The sequence below is a fragment of the Phyllostomus discolor genome, chromosome X, assembly GCF_004126475.2.
Source record: "Phyllostomus discolor isolate MPI-MPIP mPhyDis1 chromosome X, mPhyDis1.pri.v3, whole genome shotgun sequence".
Taxonomy (NCBI): domain Eukaryota; kingdom Metazoa; phylum Chordata; class Mammalia; order Chiroptera; family Phyllostomidae; genus Phyllostomus; species Phyllostomus discolor.
This window is the reverse complement of record NC_050198.1, coordinates 4,153,090-4,170,729: the sequence shown is the minus strand read 5'-3', so window position 1 is coordinate 4,170,729 and position 17,640 is coordinate 4,153,090. Positions and strand designations below refer to the sequence as shown.

At 40.6% G+C, this 17,640-nt stretch overlaps 1 protein-coding gene across 2 annotated transcripts; it reads left to right on the top strand.

The window, feature by feature from the left end:
• Positions 1-914: 914 nt before the first annotated feature.
• Positions 915-15,564, top strand: PIGA (phosphatidylinositol glycan anchor biosynthesis class A). Of its 2 annotated transcripts, XM_036016329.1 has the most exons (6): positions 915-1,480; positions 3,285-4,070; positions 8,812-8,944; positions 9,908-10,040; positions 10,195-10,401; positions 13,253-15,564. In XM_036016329.1, exons 2-6 carry the CDS (start codon positions 3,347-3,349, stop codon positions 13,517-13,519), a joined length of 1,464 nt encoding a protein of 487 aa, XP_035872222.1. In that variant the 5' UTR covers positions 915-1,480; positions 3,285-3,346; the 3' UTR covers positions 13,520-15,564. The 2 variants fall into 2 exon arrangements, with proteins under 2 accessions (XP_035872222.1, XP_028378662.1); XM_028522861.2 differs by lacking the exon at positions 915-1,480 and having other exon boundaries at positions 1,819-4,070.
• Positions 15,565-17,640: the final 2,076 nt, after the last annotated feature.

The window sequence follows — 17,640 nt, the reverse complement described above, 5'->3', positions numbered from 1 at the left end:
TGAAATATTTTCAATACATTTTATTAGGTATATAATATGTGTCAGGGACTGTGCTGGTATTGGATGTAAAACTTGATTAATACAATGAAAAGTTTTTCAGTATCTATTACTAGGAACAGCCCCTGCCTGAGTTTACTATCTGGCTGGGGAGGCAGATTTTTAACAAGCAAATACAATTGTCAGTTTTCAGAAAGAAGTCTATGTGAGATTCCAAGAAGACACAAATCTTCAAGGATCAGGCTGAGGAGCAATGGGGACAGCAGCCAGGCAAACAATTTGAGTATCACCTGATAAATACTATACCAGCAAATGACCAAAGTACTATCAAAATACAGAAGGGGGAAGATTTAATTCTCTCTAAAAATTTGGAGAGAGTGTCAGAAAAGAGCTGAAATCTTCAGGGATGAATAAGGTTTCTACAGGCTTAGAAAAGATGCTGGTGATGATGTCGATCGAGGAAGGCATTCGTTCCCGAAAGTATGCAGGGCAGGGCTGGGGAACTTCAAGTACCAACAAGGAAGGGTGTATCCCACCACTCCCACTGATTCATTAGCCTCTTGGCCAAGTACCTCCATAGCCAGTTGAACGAGTTTGAGTGAGAGTTGATATTTCAGGTCAGACTTCAAATTATTTTTCTCCAGGGTGTACGGTTGCAAGATGAAACACAAAATGCCCAGTTAAATTTTAAGATAAACGATGAAAAAAATTTTTATAAAGTCTCTCATATTTGGGACATACTTATATAAAGAAATTTATGTGAAATTAAAATTTTAAAAAATTTTTATTTGATTTATTTGTACATTTTCATTGGCTACATCAGGGAACCCCACCAGAGTGGTATGAACCAGTACTGCTCTGCTGTGGCACAGACAACTGCCACTAATACCCCGCCTTTACCATCCGAAGCCATAGAGTACAGGCTTCCAGAAAAGAGACGCTGTAACTAGGCAACGAAGGTTCGAACCGTCCTAACCGTCCACGGGAGTCCAGCTTAGAATAGCGGTGCATTCTGGGAGTTGGTTTTCTAATTTCGGGTTCGCCTTCACAGGCCACCAGACTACAACTCCCAGCAGTCCTTAAGGGTCGCTGCGAGGCACCCTGGGAATCCTGTCAACACAGCCAGCGAAGGACTGTGGAGGGCTGCTTGTGTAACGAGACACTAGGGCCGATTTTGAGATTCGAGACATATTAGAAATTCATATAAAAGGTTAAGCCGAAGACTAATGCTATCAATACAGAGACAACAATTGTTCCGTAACATCGTGCAGACACGTGCAGGCGCACGGTCGTTACAACCCCAGCTGAAGGGTGGGGACTGAGCGCCCATTTTGCACGTGACTCCAGTGCCTCTTTGCTATTGGCTGTCTCGGGGGCGCGGCCCTGGGGCGCGGACGCCTCGGATTGGTGTTTGGGAGCAGCGGGGTGGGACTCCAGCCGCTGCCGCGGGAGGTCCGGACACTGGCGGCCATAGGACTCGCCGGTAAGTGCGTGTCTGACCTCTCCGTGCCGGCTTTCTCAGCCGCTTCCGGGGGTGGACTGGACGGTTCCCATGGGAGCTTGGCCGGCTGTGGCGGCAGTGAAGCCGGCCCGTCTTGGCGCTGAGAAGTCGGGGTCGAGGGTGTCTGTAGACTCAAGTAGGGCTGAGGATGCGCTGGGGCAGACTTCCCTTTTTTGGCGCTGGCGCTCCTCAGTGTCCTCTCAGCGAGTGACACCCCGACGGCGCCCAGGGACTGGGGGGTGGAAGCACGCCCCCTAGACCACGTCCTCTCCCCTTGACCACATTCTCCCCCGTCGCGTCTCCTTCGGGCTCCTCAGGAACCGCTGCCGCTACTGACTGCGCAGGGCTTCCCTGACCGGGGTCGAGAATTCGCTGCGATCTCGCATTTGTCACTTCGGTGGCTGGGTGAGGACCTTGGACAAGTCGCTCAACTTGTCCGGGTTTTCATTTGCAGACTAAGACGCGTTTGCTCGATCTCCTAGCTTCTCGTCAGCTTTAAAATCAAAGGTTTTGTGATTGTACCGTTCTTCGGGCTTTTGCAACGTCAAGATGACAGGTGTGATAAGCCGATGGAAGTAGGCAGACTCCACAGAACGCTGCAGGTTGATGACAAACTCTGATTTCATTTGGGTCGCCGCTGTTTTCACGATCGTTTATCGTTTGAAATAGACGAGAACTGGAAATTCAAGCTTAATTGGCAAACCACGGTTAATATGGTAGCGAAGCCACTGAAGTACGAAGTTGAAGAATCTCAGTATGTGATAATATTGAATCTGAATTAGTAAATTCAGGTCAACCAACACTTACAGAGTATTTCTGAGAATATATTTAAAAGGGAGATGGATTTGTTGGAGAGACTAGGCAACACTGAACACCTGCAGTTAATTTTTGCGTTTTCTGAGTTTGCAGGATAAGTTGGAAACGGAGATGGTTTTAGGATGGCTTCCCATTGTGTGGTTGAGTTTCTGGAGGCATGGGGATCTCATTTGTAAAGCTGAGGAGGAGTTTCAGTAGGTTTCCAATACGCTTGAGCTTCAGACGTCTTAAGTAGTACTGAATATTGAGTGGGCATTTACACTGTTAAGAATCTAGGAGCCCCCTGAGATAAGCAATTCCTACTTTAGATGTAGAAAATGGCCCCATCTTCAGCCCATCTCTAGTTTAGTCTTTATCTTCAGACTCCAAACTGAAAGGAGGGACACTGATGGCACACAGGTGCACGTAACTGAGAGACGTCTTAAGAAAATGAAGGGAGCAGTTTGGTGACCACCATCCTTGAATAAGGAAGGAGAAAATGTGGATGTGTGCAGCGTTTGTGGCACTTGGAAAAGCAGCTCCCCAAGAGACAGCTCTAGGTCCAGGTGTATTTTAGTGGGAACCACAAAGATAATACTAGCAAAACTTTATGATATCCATTGAATCAGTGGCTAAGTTCTCAAGTGAGGTTGCCACACTTTCTTTAAAGAGCCCTCATATGTAATTATTGGAATGAACTGGTTTCAATGGCAAACCAGTTCGAATGGCAAGTTATTATATACTATGGTATTTTTTAAAATTATGTGTAGCATGTTTTTTAGAGCAAAATTAAGATACAAGGACATTGCAGAATGTGGTTGTGTATGGCACATAGTAAATACTAAGCAAGTAAATGTCAAATTAGTACATTCATGGTAAGTTTTGCTTTATTTCTAACAAATTTGCCTTAATGTTAAAACTGTTCATACCTGGATTTGGAATGTGGAATCTATTTTCTCTGAGCTGAGATCTTCTTTTACTCTCTTTTCAGGTACTACACGACACATACCTTAACTGAATTGCTCTAAGGACTAATGCCTAAACTGTCTCAGCATGGCCTATCAAGGAGGAGGCGGGCACGACCTTGGCCACGATCCCTCAACTGCGCTCTACCACGATAGCCCTGGAAATACTGTCACATGTAGAACTGGGGCCCATAATATATGCATGGTGTCGGACTTTTTCTACCCGAATATGGGCGGCGTGGAAAGCCACATTTACCAGCTCTCTCAGTGCCTGATTGAAAGAGGACACAAAGTCATAGTTGTCACCCATGCTTATGGAACTCGAAAAGGCGTCCGTTACCTCACTAAAGGCCTCAAAGTCTATTACTTGCCCCTAAGAGTTATGTACAACCAATCTACAGCCACGACCCTCTTTCACAGTCTGCCATTGCTCAGGTACATATTTGTTCGGGAGAGAGTCACGATAATCCACTCACATAGTTCCTTTTCTGCCATGGCCCATGATGCTCTCTTCCACGCCAAGACAATGGGGCTCCGTACAGTCTTCACGGACCACTCCCTTTTTGGATTTGCTGATGTCAGCTCGGTGCTTACAAACAAGCTTCTAACTGTATCTCTTTGTGACACAAACCACATAATTTGTGTCTCTTATACTAGTAAGGAAAACACTGTGCTAAGAGCAACACTGAATCCTGAAATAGTGTCCGTCATTCCTAATGCTGTAGATCCTACTGACTTCACTCCAGACCCATTTAGAAGGCATGATAGTATAATCACTATTGTTATTGTCAGCAGACTTGTTTACAGAAAAGGTAATGAAATGCTAGCTACAATTGCACTGCACAGACGTTTTGTAGAAAGTTGTTTTGTGGAATACTTGTATATAAGAATTATTTGACTTTTTAGTTTGTTTTATGAGTTTTTTTTTAAAGATTTTATTTATTTATTTTGAGAGAAAGGGGAAGGGAGGGAGAAAAAGGGGGAGAAACATCAGTGTGTGGTTGCCTCTTATGTGCCACCTACTGGGGACCTGGCCCGCAACCCAGGCATGTGCCCTGACTGGGAATCGAACCCGTGACCCTTTGGTTTTCAGGCTGGCACTCAGTCCACTGAGCCACTCCAGCCAGGGCTGTTTTGTGGCTTTATGACTACTTTGGCATTAAATATAGCAAAGAAAGGTCAAATATTGTTTTATAAGTTCAAAAAAAAACATTTTTGGAACAGTGGTGAATGCTGCCCCCCTCAACCTTTGATGTTTTAATGGCTACTTAAAAATAAAACCAACCTGGTGCCCTTTAACAAGTCAGGTCTTTTTAAAAGTTAAAATAGCCCTGTGCATCTGGTAAGAAGTACAGGGCAAGCCCACCACCAATTTCTAATTGCAAAAGTAATGCCTTTTCTTTGCAGATATTTTGGAAAGGAAAGCACAAAGGTAAAAACTAAAATCAGCTGTCACTGTACTATTCAGGGATGGCGAGTAAATATTTTATAGCTTTCCTGTCTTTTTAATGCATATACTCAAAATCTTTGAGCTTGTTCTGCACATTACTGTTTTGTGGCTTGCATATTTCATTTTATCATAGCTAAGACAATTAGTAACATATTGGCAGGTAAGTGATGAAGGAAGGGGCTCGCTCTGTCCCATTGTATGATGGAAGATAAGCTACGTAACATCTCTGGGTCTCACTCTTTCTTTTTTTTTCATTTGTGTCATTTGGGCAAGAATGGGGATCTTGTGAGGGTTCAGTGATGGATTCTCTAAAGTACTTATCCCAGTTCGTACTTGATGAGTGTTTGTTGTCATCGGGGAGGACTTTTTTAGTCCCTCTGCAGCTCTGTGGACACTGCAGTAGAATTCGGAGAGCCTCATTTACTAAATCTAGAAACAGTGTGGTTAATTCAAACAAATGTTCTGGATGCGCTTTGAAATCCTATCTAGTAATCAGAATTAAACTAAGGAATCATTAAAATGATAATATATAACCTCCCCTTAAATATTTGAATTCAACTCAAAATTATTTAATCATCACTCAAGGATATGTTTATTGATTTTAGAGAGGAAGGGAGAGAGAGAAACATCGATGTGAGAGAGAAATATCAATCAGTTGCCTCCTATATGTGTCCCGATGGTGGGGGTGGAACCCACAACCTAGGTATGTGCCCTGACTGGGGATCAAACCTGCAGCCTTTTGGTGTATGGGATGATGCTCCAACCACCTGAGCTACCTGGTCAAGGCTAAATTCAACTCAAAATATTATTAATGTGCACCAAATTTGCCAATAGTTTGATGTAAGCCTGCAAGCAAGAGTACTGGTCCACTGATTTGAACTGCATCATCTTTCCTGCACAGTTACCTTCACAAAGCATCACTTACATTTGCCAGTTTGGTTGTTTTAAGTGCAGTAGGAATCTAAAGGCATACGAAGTAGCATGCTTCTGGATTTTCGTTTGTTTTTGGTTTTATACGGTGGTTTAGGATACCTTCGAACTGATAGGCTTTTTTCTGTGACTTTATTGAATTCTTCCAATGCTTCAGCTTAGTGTCAGATAAACTCATCTTGCCAGTTTCTGTGCGTTTTAATTAAATTACCCAACATAGTAACAAGTGCAACAGCTATCAAACGGATTTGTAGACAACACAGCTGATTTCTTGGTAAGTGTGAAGTGTAGCAGCAGGGTTGGAAGTGTAGCAGTCCATGCACTAGCGAGTGGCCCCAAATCTGCTTTAGCCATTGTAACGGAGAGCTGTGGGTGATCAGGCTCTTAAGCAGAGGTTGGTGAGAAAAGTGTTACTGAACTGTGTTTTATGAGGTGAAGGCAATGACATGCTTGTCATTCTCTAACTGAGAAGATGTCATGGACCAGCATTCTGTATTCTGAATTCCTCAGGATATTGCTGATGTGTTTGTTGTAACTAAGAAAATGTGTTTAAAATGTTTTTTAATCAAATAGTATACCTTTGTGGGATAGCTAGCTAAGAAAGGATGATGCATGGGTGGTCAAGGATCAGAGTAAAATTAACTGTCTGTCCAACAATTAAACATGTTACCTATACCTCACTAATTATGGTATCTTAACCAGCTGAACTAGCCACCAGCAGGGTGAAGTTACAGCCTTTCTTGTTCTCAATTCGATAATTTAACAAATACTTACTGAACCTTCTCTATACGCCAGGCATCATGCAAAAAATAACATTCTGATAAGGAATGGCCACATCTGTAGCCCCAAAATGAGTAGTTGTATTAATGGTCCATTGATGATTAACAAATTAATTTCCTTAGGTGTTCATTTGGACCATATATCAAAGGCCCACTGGAATGTATTGAGTAAGGGACAGGGTAAATTGAAATTCTTATCACCCAGTTTTCCTGGATGGCCTGCCCCCTTTTGCTCAGTTAGGGTTTCACAGTGCTCCTGGGAATGGGCAGGCACGCCGCACTTGTTGGTGTAGTAGTAATGTGTGCCCTGCAGTTGATAAAGCCCGTGCATGGCTCACTGCTTCACTTGACTCTCCCAGCAACTGTAGGGTATGTGTTAGCTGTCGGCAAAGAAACTGAGTCTCAGGGAGGGTAAGTAATTGCTCAGTTTCCCCAGTAACAGAGATGACAAGCACGGGTTCAGCTCTTCCTGAGGAGAGGTCTCCTATTCCTCCACCCCCAGCCCCACCACCATTATCTTAGTTATAGATCCAGAAGATTCTTTAAAATACTGTTAGGCTTGCCCTGGCTGGTGTAGCTCAGTGGATTGAGCTCGGGCTGCGAATCAGTGTCGCAGGTTTGATTCCCAGTCAGGGCACATGCCTGGGTTGCAGGCCAGGTCCCCAGCAACCGCACATTGATGTTTCTCTCTTTCTCCTTCTCCCTCCCTTCCCTCTCTAAAACTAAATAAATAAAATCTTTAAAAAATATATTGTTAGGCTTAACTTTCAAAGCAGTACAAATCAGGAATTTTCCTTGTCCATTTTGGGTGACTGTGGAGAGTGGAAGTCTTTTTGTATGTTCCATTGTGTTAGACTCTTCTTACAGGCACTAGCACATTTTTATTGTGGGGGAAAACCCTTTATTTTTAGAATAATTTCATAGATAATTGACAAAATCAGTTCCATTTCATATAAGGTACCTGTCAGGATTAAATGACATACTGTATTTAAAGTATATTGCCTGACATAGTAACCACTAGGAAACGTTAGCTATTATCAGCAGTTATGGTTATTGCTCTGTATGTTTTCTTTTCATTTGAAGAATGGGTTCTTAACCTTTGTATTTTAAGGGAGAGAGGGGAAAGAAAATGAAAGTTCTAGGACGATAAATGTTAAAAGTCATTAAGACTTTTACCCAATTGATAGATTTGGTAATGGACTTGAAAAAAGATAAGGTTTTAATGAGAAGCCTTCATAATTCAGAAAAGACACATGTGAATTTACGTTTGCTAATGCAATCATGTTGAAAATATAAGCAGAGTTCACTTAAATCCTATTTTCAATTATTTAATAAAAACAACCTGTATATATTATATCTCCCACCATCTTGTTTATAATTGATCTGCCCATACTTGGGTAGATTGATAGTATGATTCTCGTGTGTGTGTGTGTGTGTGTGTGTGTGTATTTCCCAATAAACTAGCTGGGTTGTTTTGCCTTTTTACTTTATAGTTTATAATTGTTAAGTTAGTTAACTTCTCAAATAGTGTCAACATTGCTGTCACTTTGGATAGCCACATTCAGACTAGTAGGACATGATTTATTGCTTCACATTACCTGAGGTTGTATTTACATATTATAAGAAAAGTGTTCCATTAGAAAAAAAGGAACAAAGATGCACTCTTCTCTTCTATGGAATATAATGGTCTGGCTGATGGTCCCATTACCCTCATTTACTCTCCTTTAGGGAAGTGGGCTGGAGTGGGCTTGGATGGACATCGTATTTTGCTGCTACCATAGTATCCACTGCAGAATCCTTTGTATAAATTGCATTCTATGCAAAGTGGAGATGGCACATATACTTAGTGTTGCTCAGCCCTTTCCTGTGGCAGGAAGTGGAATCATAGGGTAGTAGAACTTTATAGCTGAAAGAGACCTTGTACTGTAGGTACACAGGTCTCAATATCCTTTATCAGGAAACTCCCATGGAAAAGAGCTTGACTGTTAAAATGCCAGAACAAGATCTAGATTTCCAGTCAGCTGTCCTGCTCTGTAGAAAACTTGAACCCAAATGTTAGCTACCTCAGATACCTTTTCTAGAAGTGGCCAACATGTAAACACAGGCGAATGACTTAAAGAACATTATGCTGAAATGAAGCAGAATAGTACACATATTGGGTGTCTGGAAGGTAACAATGGGTGTCAGTGTGTGTACCTTCAAGACCCGCAACTCTCGGAGGACCGCTGGCAGCTTGTGAATATTCTCTCCCAGGAAAGGTTTCAGAGAATTCATTTCTCTACTAGGAGAGCATAGCTAATACTTTTCAAAGTGGGTGGAATCTTAGCTCTGATGATTTTTTTTAAGGGTTAAATATGAATATCTCTAACATTTAACTTTATTTTCTATTTACAGGAACCGATTTGCTTAGTGGTATAATACCTGAACTCTGTCAAAAATATAAAGATTTAAATTTCATCATTGGAGGAGAGGGACCAAAGAGAATAATTTTGGAAGAAGTACGGGAAAGATACCAGCTACATGACAGGTATTGATGGATTCCATGTCGTCTTGGGTGAGAAAATATCAATTACCTCAATGCGGTTTTTGCTACATGCCTACATTAAGTGGGCTGCTTCCCCTACATATATTTGGTGTAGAAATGTAATGCAAGGCCTATTTTTTGAAATTTATATAAAATTGCAAACGCTAGCTAAATTCACAATTTCACTTGTTTCATTAGCCCACTATCACTTGACTTTATGGGGTAGTGATGGGAGGCACTCTGGAAGGTACAAAAACCCAGCTAGTTCAGTTGGAAATGTTTGTAGATTTTGAAGCCATACTGAGTTGTGATTTAAATAGCATGGCCCAAATGATGCTAGTTCCTCTGCACATACAGATTTGAACATTTCCCTTCCTCAGTAACTTAGATAACATGCAAGGGTTGTGCCTGTCAGTTTAAAGGGGGCTTTCTCCTATTTAAAAATGACACTAACATTTACTCATCAAAGTGTATTACTGTTTTCATTAAGTGCAAACTCATTTTGGAAACAGTGAAATCGGATATGTGGTAAAAGTTAGAACTATGTTAGCTGTATGAGTTTTAACCAAACAGCTTATTAATAAGACTGCTTCTTTTAGGTCAGAGTTTGGCAATATTAATCTTTTGAGGAGAAAAGCATTAGAACCAGTAAGAATCTAAGTATAGCGTCCAGCAGAAGTAAGGCCTGCTTGAGTGTGGTTGGTAGGGTAATAACATGGGTGTAATAATTGATAGTTTTAATTTGCCCATTTCAGCTAAAATGTCATATGGTGTGCTTGAGTGTGATATTGTTATGATACAGAATTACATGCTTATGATTTTGCAATAAAAGATTTTATAATTAAAAGAGGGCTGTTATTTGTGCCAGACCTTGTATAATATGAATAACACACTTGGCTTATAAATTATATTTCTTTTGTAGTGTGATTTTCACTGCCCTCTTTCTTCTCTCATTTCAAAAATCAGAGTGCGTCTCTTGGGAGCCTTAGAACACAAGGATGTTAGAAATGTCTTAGTTCAAGGACATATTTTTCTCAATACTTCCCTTACTGAAGCATTCTGCATGGCAATTGTGGAAGCAGCCAGTTGTGGTTTGCAGGTAAAAAGCTTTGAGGGCATGCATCGTTGGGGTTTCTATATATGTATTTTGAAAACTAATCAGACATGTTCTGTAGTGATTTTTTAAGTTGGGTTTGCTTATTTTCCTGAGACATGAATTACACTAGACTGTATGTTTTTTTTTTCTTTTTAAGGTTGTAAGTACCAGGGTTGGTGGAATTCCTGAAGTTCTTCCAGACAATCTGATTATTTTATGTGAGCCTTCTGTAAAATCTTTGTGCGAGGGATTGGAAAAAGCTATTTCTCAACTGAAGTCCGGAGCATTGCCGGCTCCAGAAAAAATCCATAACATAGTAAAGACTTTCTACACCTGGAGGAATGTTGCGGAGAGAACTGAAAAAGTATGTCACCTGCCAAGAAAAGGGTATTTGAAAATTGGGTCTGAATTCCTGATGTTTCATGTCCACGTTGGCTCTTTCTTATACATACTTAGCATTTCTGTTCTATTGCTTAAGTTAACGAAGCCGCTTCCCAATGAAAAGAAGTGAACTGTGTACTGTTGGTATGTGCTAGACCTTATCTTTCTCGTCAACTCATTGCATTTGACACCTGAAAGGAGCAGTAATGCAGTCCACTCCTTTCATTAAACTGAGCATAAAGAAATTACAGAATTTTCCAGAAGTCACAGCTATTAGAGGCAGAACTAATATTCAGCCTATTGCGAGACATTTTCTTGAGGCTGTTTATAATTCTAAAGTCTATAGGTCTATTAGAAGGTGCGTGGTTTTTCTTTAGTCTGATTGCAGCAACTCTACTTGCAAATATTTAATTCAGACTATTTTCTAAAACTCTTGCATCACCTCTGCTAAGTACTATGATTTTCTACTGGAAAAAGATTTGCACATCTTTAGGCTGATTTGAGAACATAGTAAGTTAGAATTCAAAATGCATATGACAAATGTTGTAAGTATGATTGCAGATAAAAAGCAGCACTAGAGAATTTCCAAAAAGACAGATACAGGGCATAGATTAATACCCTTAGGTGGGAGAGTATGAGTGTGGGAAATGCTTCCTGGTTTCAAGTTAGGGACTTCATTTATTCTCCTCAGTTTTGTCATTTGTTTAATCTCGTTACTTCATCTGCTTCATGCCTCTTATCACCACTTAACACGCTGGATGGAAACACCCTACTTCTTAGTGTATAGAAATTATGAACCGGAAGGTCATTCAGTTGGGAGCACGGAGAAGTTTAGACTCTGCTTCATGCTCTCACTGTAGGCAGTGGAGCAGCTAGCTGGTTTCCAGCCGGAAACAGAGAGCAAGGTGGAGTAGCTTAGTGAGCAGAATAGCTCTTTACTGGAAAGCTCTCTTATTTGGTTTCAATTCTCAATTCTCATACATAAGATGAACTCATATTTGAATATAACTGCAGAGGAACTCTTTTATCTCTTGTCCACTGAAATAGGAGATATTTGAGTTGAGAGTTTTGATTGAAGTGTCTCTGAGACACTCTCACCTTCTAGAAGTTTTGCAATAGCTCCACCCATATGCAATAACTACCCCTTTCCTTTGGAAATTGGAGTGTAGCACTGATTACCTGCTGGGAGTACATGTCAGAATCACCAAGGAAGCCTTTTCAGGAGCTCTTCATTCCATCTTCCTGCCCTCCTGCCCTCCCCGCAACCACGCCCTAGGTTCTAATATGACCCTTAGCAGAATGGTTGGCAGGGTTATTTGGTTAGACAGGTTTTCTTTCTTTCTTTTTTTTTTTTTAGTGACACTGTATCTTCTTGATAACCATAGCTCTATAAATTGTTCCTGCACCTTTTTTGTTGATATTGTGTGAACCTTGGAAGTCTGAGCTACTGTAGATATTAAGTTTGGGTCAAAGAACTCTGGTGACAGTATGTCAGCATATGTTAAAGGAGCAAATTAGGATTTTTTTTTAACTGCAAATTTTCATTTAGCTCTGCTTAAAGTAATAGTAAAACATCTGCATTTTTCCCTGTTTTATACTTCATGGTAATTTATAGTATGCATTTCAGAAAAAAGTTAATCCTTGTGTGAAGTGGGTTGTCACACCTATCATTCTCTTCACAGTAGTAAATGACTTTGTCACTTAAGATCATAAATTAATGGACCTAGAAATAAAGGTGGACTTAACAGGTCTGTTTGCAGTGGCTCTCTTGGTTCTGCCTGGTCCACACGGGACATTTTGATTCTTTTCAACGTTTTTCCCTTAGTGTAACAGCACTTTTTAGAAAATTGAACAATTGTCATTCACCAGCCCCAGCATAATTCTCAACATAATTCTGATTAAATAGTATTCCAAGTGTCCTCAAAGAGCTAGATGAAAATATCCTGTGTCTTTCCAAGGCCATTGGCCTGCAGAATTTGTACTGCACGTGGTAGTTCTCTTGAGTTTGAAAAGACATTGTTTACAGATCTTAAACGTGAGAATGGGCACCTGCAATCCTTAAGTGCGATTGAAAAATCAATGCTGGCCCATTTGATGTGTTCAAAATAAGTATGTTTTCAGACCTTGGTTTTTTCAAACATTTGTGAATTTAGTGCTTACGAGTGCTTTGAAAAACAAGCCACCGACTACCAATTCTCAGCACTAAACTTTGTTTGCCAGTATTTGACCTATACCATGTACCAAGATTGCCCCATCTCTTTGCCCTTGCTTCCGTGTGGAACCCGTGAAACGTTTCTGTATGTTCTCACCATCTGTGCTCAGCAGCACGGCCTCCTGTGGCTGTGGGACAGAAGAGCCGCTCTGTACCCAGAGAGAAACCTACTAGAGTGTCACTGAATCTGGCTGACGTCTACCAGACAGCAGGCAGAGCTTTTCAGCCGAGCCAGGGAATCTTAGAAGGCCAGCCCTGCTTCGGGGAGTCACTGCTGAATTAAATGCGGTCTCCAGAGAGGTGGCCTGAGGAGCAGTTCCACCCTCTCAGGGCTTTAGAATTCTCATAGTTGGCCTAAAATTCATGGTGATTCCCCTGGGAGACAGGAGCCGTGGCATGTTCCTCTTGGGATCACATGGCTTCTAGCCCAGTATTTGGTCCAGAATAAGCACTCCATGAGTGTTGAATCCAAAGGCAATAATTAACCATAATGAATGTCATTAACTGCATAATTCCTGTAACAACAATGAAATGCAAGCGACTTCTGTTTACATCTCTAAAATGGTCCTGCCCGCTCTTTATTGTGGATCAGAGCACTCATTCTCCGTCTCTCTCCCACCAGGTGTACAACCGCGTGGCAGGAGAAACTGTGCTATCAATGGACAAGCGGCTGGAAAGACTCATCTCTCGTTGTGGCCCAGTAACGGGCTACATTTTTGCTTTGTTGGCTGTATTTAACTTTCTCTTTCTCACTTTCCTGAGATGGATGACACCAGATTCTTATATTGATGTTGCCATAGATGCCACAGGGCCAAAGGGTGCCTGGACTCATCAATATCCTTATAGTAGAAAACGGGGCAAGAATAACGAGATGCCTCAAACCAGGTAGAAGAAAGCCTGGATCAGAAGATTTTAAACACTTATAATAGTTCTGTTAACACTATTAAAAAGAACGTTGCTTTTTTTTCTTTTTTAAAGTTAATTTAGTAAGTTATGCTACCTCTCTATCATTCAATGTTTTTACTTTGAGGAAAGATAACTTATGCAATTCCTGAGTGTAAAAACTCCTTGCACTTATTTAAAATTTAGGAGAGAACCTATTTAAGCCACTCAGGTATGAAATTTTTCAGACTACTGAAATCTCTCTAGCAAAGCCGTTTTCACATATTTTGGGAGCTTTGGGTGCTGAAGGGCCAAATGTTTTCTGGACATTGTTTTGTTTTTTTGGGTTTCTTTTTTGGCCAATTTTAAATATTCTACCGTTGACTAGATATCCATGAGATGTTTACAAGTTTTCTTTAGGGAAGTACAGTAACTATGAACTATTTTAAGTCATTTCCCATGTACCTTTATTAGGTGTTTAAGTTATGTTCTTAAACATCTGTTGGGTACACTCAGTAAGTGTTACGTATAATCAGCGGGTTTCTTGAGTATTAAGGTCTGTCATTTACCAGCATGCTTTAAGCGCCTACTTTGCGTAGAACATTGAACTCGATACTTGCTGCCATGAAGGACCAGAGTGCATTTGCTGTTCGTCACTGAAATGGCTCACTTCATTCTAGTCACAGTTGATGTGAAATTGTAAAACATCCGTCATGCCAAATATGTGCATGCTTTCTAATGCCAGGAAACAGTTGCTGACACGCTCCGGGTACTTCTCTGACCCCGTCGTGTGCGCTCTGCTAGGTAAAACCTTCATTTTCGGTTGTGTTTAGGAAACTGCTTTTTGCTTTTTTATTACTAGGGACCGATATCACTGTTGATGAGAGTGCAGAGAGAAACCCTCCGCATCTGTCAGCGCATAATTCAGTTCTCTGTAAATGCCTTCGTGTTTTCCACGCACAGTGTATGAGGGTGTGCCATCTCAAACTCAGCTGCTACCCTGTACCTTTGGGAGACATCACTTCCCTTCACTTGTGGCCTAGCTGATGTCTGATGAGTATTGTCAGTGTGCAAAAACGTCTTAGCCTGGAACGTTTTCTTTAGTGAATTGAGTTTGAAAATTTTAGGACTATAAGTCTCTTTGTGGGTGCATATGTTTGTTAACTGTAATTGTTGTTGCCTGGAGCCATGGGTTTTTAAACCCCAAATTATCTACATGGTGTGTCTTATGGAACTCCTTCGAGTAAGTTTTTGTGATAAATGACTGACATCAAAAGACTGAGGAATGTGTAGGTGCACTTAGATTCTGGCAGTATTGTGACTCTGTACAGGATTTTTTTAAATGACAATATTTACAAAACTTTCTAAAAAGTATCTTAACATGCCTATTAACCAGTTGCCACTGATGTAAAGAAATAAACTTGTGTTTCGTACTGAAACACAGACACAGGGGGCCAGTTTGTAAAATCTAGAAGTTAGGAGTTCTTTAGTTAAACATGAAATGACCCAAATCGCTAAATCTTACTGGGATTTTTATGCACAGAAACTGACTTATATACATACGGAATACACGGTGCCAATATTGATGATAAAGCGAGAAACGAACATTCGTTTTTATTCGGCAGTTTTAAAAGACATACTATTTTTTCTTATATTTTTGTTTCTTGGCAGTTTTTTCAAAATTATTAAATTGTTGTTTATTTTCAGTGGACATAGGATTTAAAGTTCTACTTGCATGTAAAACATGTACTTTTCAAATGAAAGTTATTTTTTTAGCAACTGGCAGGAAATTTGCTTTTTCTAGTAAATCTTCATTTTCAAGCTTCACAGATACTTTACTTGTAACTATCAGTGTTGCACTGGTCAGTATATGGAAACACATTGTTCTACCCTTGTACGTACCACGTATTTGAAAGTGAACTTGCGGTGATGAGGAGTTTATGAAAAATGTATTGTATTTCTTTTGATGTTACAAAAGTAGCACATGTAAAACTGATTTATGAAAACTTGCTACATGTCATAAAAATAAAGACCAAAATGACATTTTGACAATTTTCTGAGTTTGTCTTTTTTTATGACCAGTATTTCATTTAGTAGTTGAATAGCATTCCTCACCCCCTCCCTCCTGTGCTTTCTATTTTTTAAAATTGTTATTGAATTTATTGGGGTGACATTGGTTAATGAAATCATAGAGATTTCAGGCATACAATTCTATAATACATCATCTTTTCAGTGCAATTTGATGGGTTGCTAGGTCTCTTAGTAAAACAGGAAATATCCTTCCGATGATGAATTACTCTGTCATCTTTTCTTTCTAGAATACATTCTCCCTTTTACTTATGGGATAGCAAGTTCAATTGTGCCTTTGTTTCCTGATCCAAACAAATCCTTGTTTTGTACTGTTCTTGAGTCACCGCATGAAACAAATGAACACATCTATTAATTGTTGTGTATGTGAACTACGTAATTATACTTTGTCTTGTGGGCTATTTTAAGAGAAATTTGAATTTTGATTTTATTTACAGAAACCCAGCTTCTCTCACCCCTTTTGTTGGAAGCAATGGAAAGCAGTCACCTACATTGGTATGTTCTGATTTACCTTATACCAAAACTTATTTTTGGCAAAGCCAGGGTATAATTGGTATTTATGTACTTTTTTGAAATATTTTTAAAGCTCTCTTTATGTTTTGTATTCCCAAAAGAATTGGCTCCATATGGTTATACTATATCATCCTGTGGCCAGATTTTTAAATGATGACATTCTGAAAATTAAAGTTCTATACAGAATTTGATTTCTACTTATCAGTACTTTGGGGAGTTGGTTTTTCTTTATCTCTTATGTTTGGCTGCGGCTCAGTGATTCTCAGCTGGATGTGGGAGGGGTGAAGGGGGTGGGGGTTCCGTCCCTATGGGGACCAATGGCAGTGAGTGGCTGGAGACATTTCTGGTTGTTACAGCTGGATGGGGTGGGGCGTTGGCATCGAGTGCTTCGAGGTCAGGGGTACTGCTAGACACTGTTTTCAGAGAGCCTCCAGCAACAAAGAATTATCTGGCACAAAATGTCAGTGGTGCTGTAGATGATCGCGTCTCCTGTAAAAGCCTGAACTGACTCCTGCCTTCAGTAGTCTTAACGCTCACCTCCAGTGTAAAGATAGTCTCTCAGAAATGGTATATGGGGTGGGGGGAGGACCCCCAAAACCTGGAATTTATTTATAGAAAATTATGTTTTTACTCTTACATGTTTCAACTTCAGTCCCCTTCACGGTACTCTCTATTGATGCAGTACACCTATGGAGACGTTTGATGCAATACATCTATGGAGAGGTTTTCTCCACTGCTCGAAACAGTTTTTGAACTCCTCAATTCTGATGCTTTTTAGTGCTGCTGCCATTTTTTGTTTCACCTCTTCCACATCAGCAACACATTTCCTTTTGAGGACTTTTTTTTATCCAAGGAAACAAACAAACAAACAAAAAATGTTGTCTGAGGTGATATCCGGTGAATAGGGAGGGTGGGACGTGGTGGTCATGCTGTTTTTGGTCAAAAGCTGCTGAACACTCAGTGCAGTGTGGGCAGATGTGCTCATAAATCACCCATCATGAAATAGACAAATGAGCTGAGAGAGTCTTCAAAAAAAATTCACTGAAGCCAAACACAGTCTCACAACAACGCCAGCTGATACACAGGTCCAGATGGGTTCCCGGAACAGTTCCCTAGTGGGAGAAGCCTGTACTACAAGGGGCCTGCCCTCCAGAAGGTAATTCTGTGTTTGGGGAGGTCCCCTGTCACAGACATCCATTTGAAGCTTTAAAAAGTTGAGCTGCGCCCTGGCTGGCGTAGCTCAGTGGATTGAGCGCAGGCTGCGAACCAAAGTGTCGCAGGTTCGATTCCCAGTCAGGGTACATGCATGGGTTGCAGGTCATGACCCCCAGCAACTGCACATTGATGTCTCTCTCTATCTCCCTTCCCTCTCTGAAAATAAATAAATGAAATCTTAAAAAAAGTCGAGCTGCTCATGGGCAACTTCTGTCATATGCAAAACAGAAAGTATAGCCATGTTTTAGATAAAAATCAAGGCCAAAACAAGACTGAACAATGTTATACAAGACAGTATACATCCCTGGGATG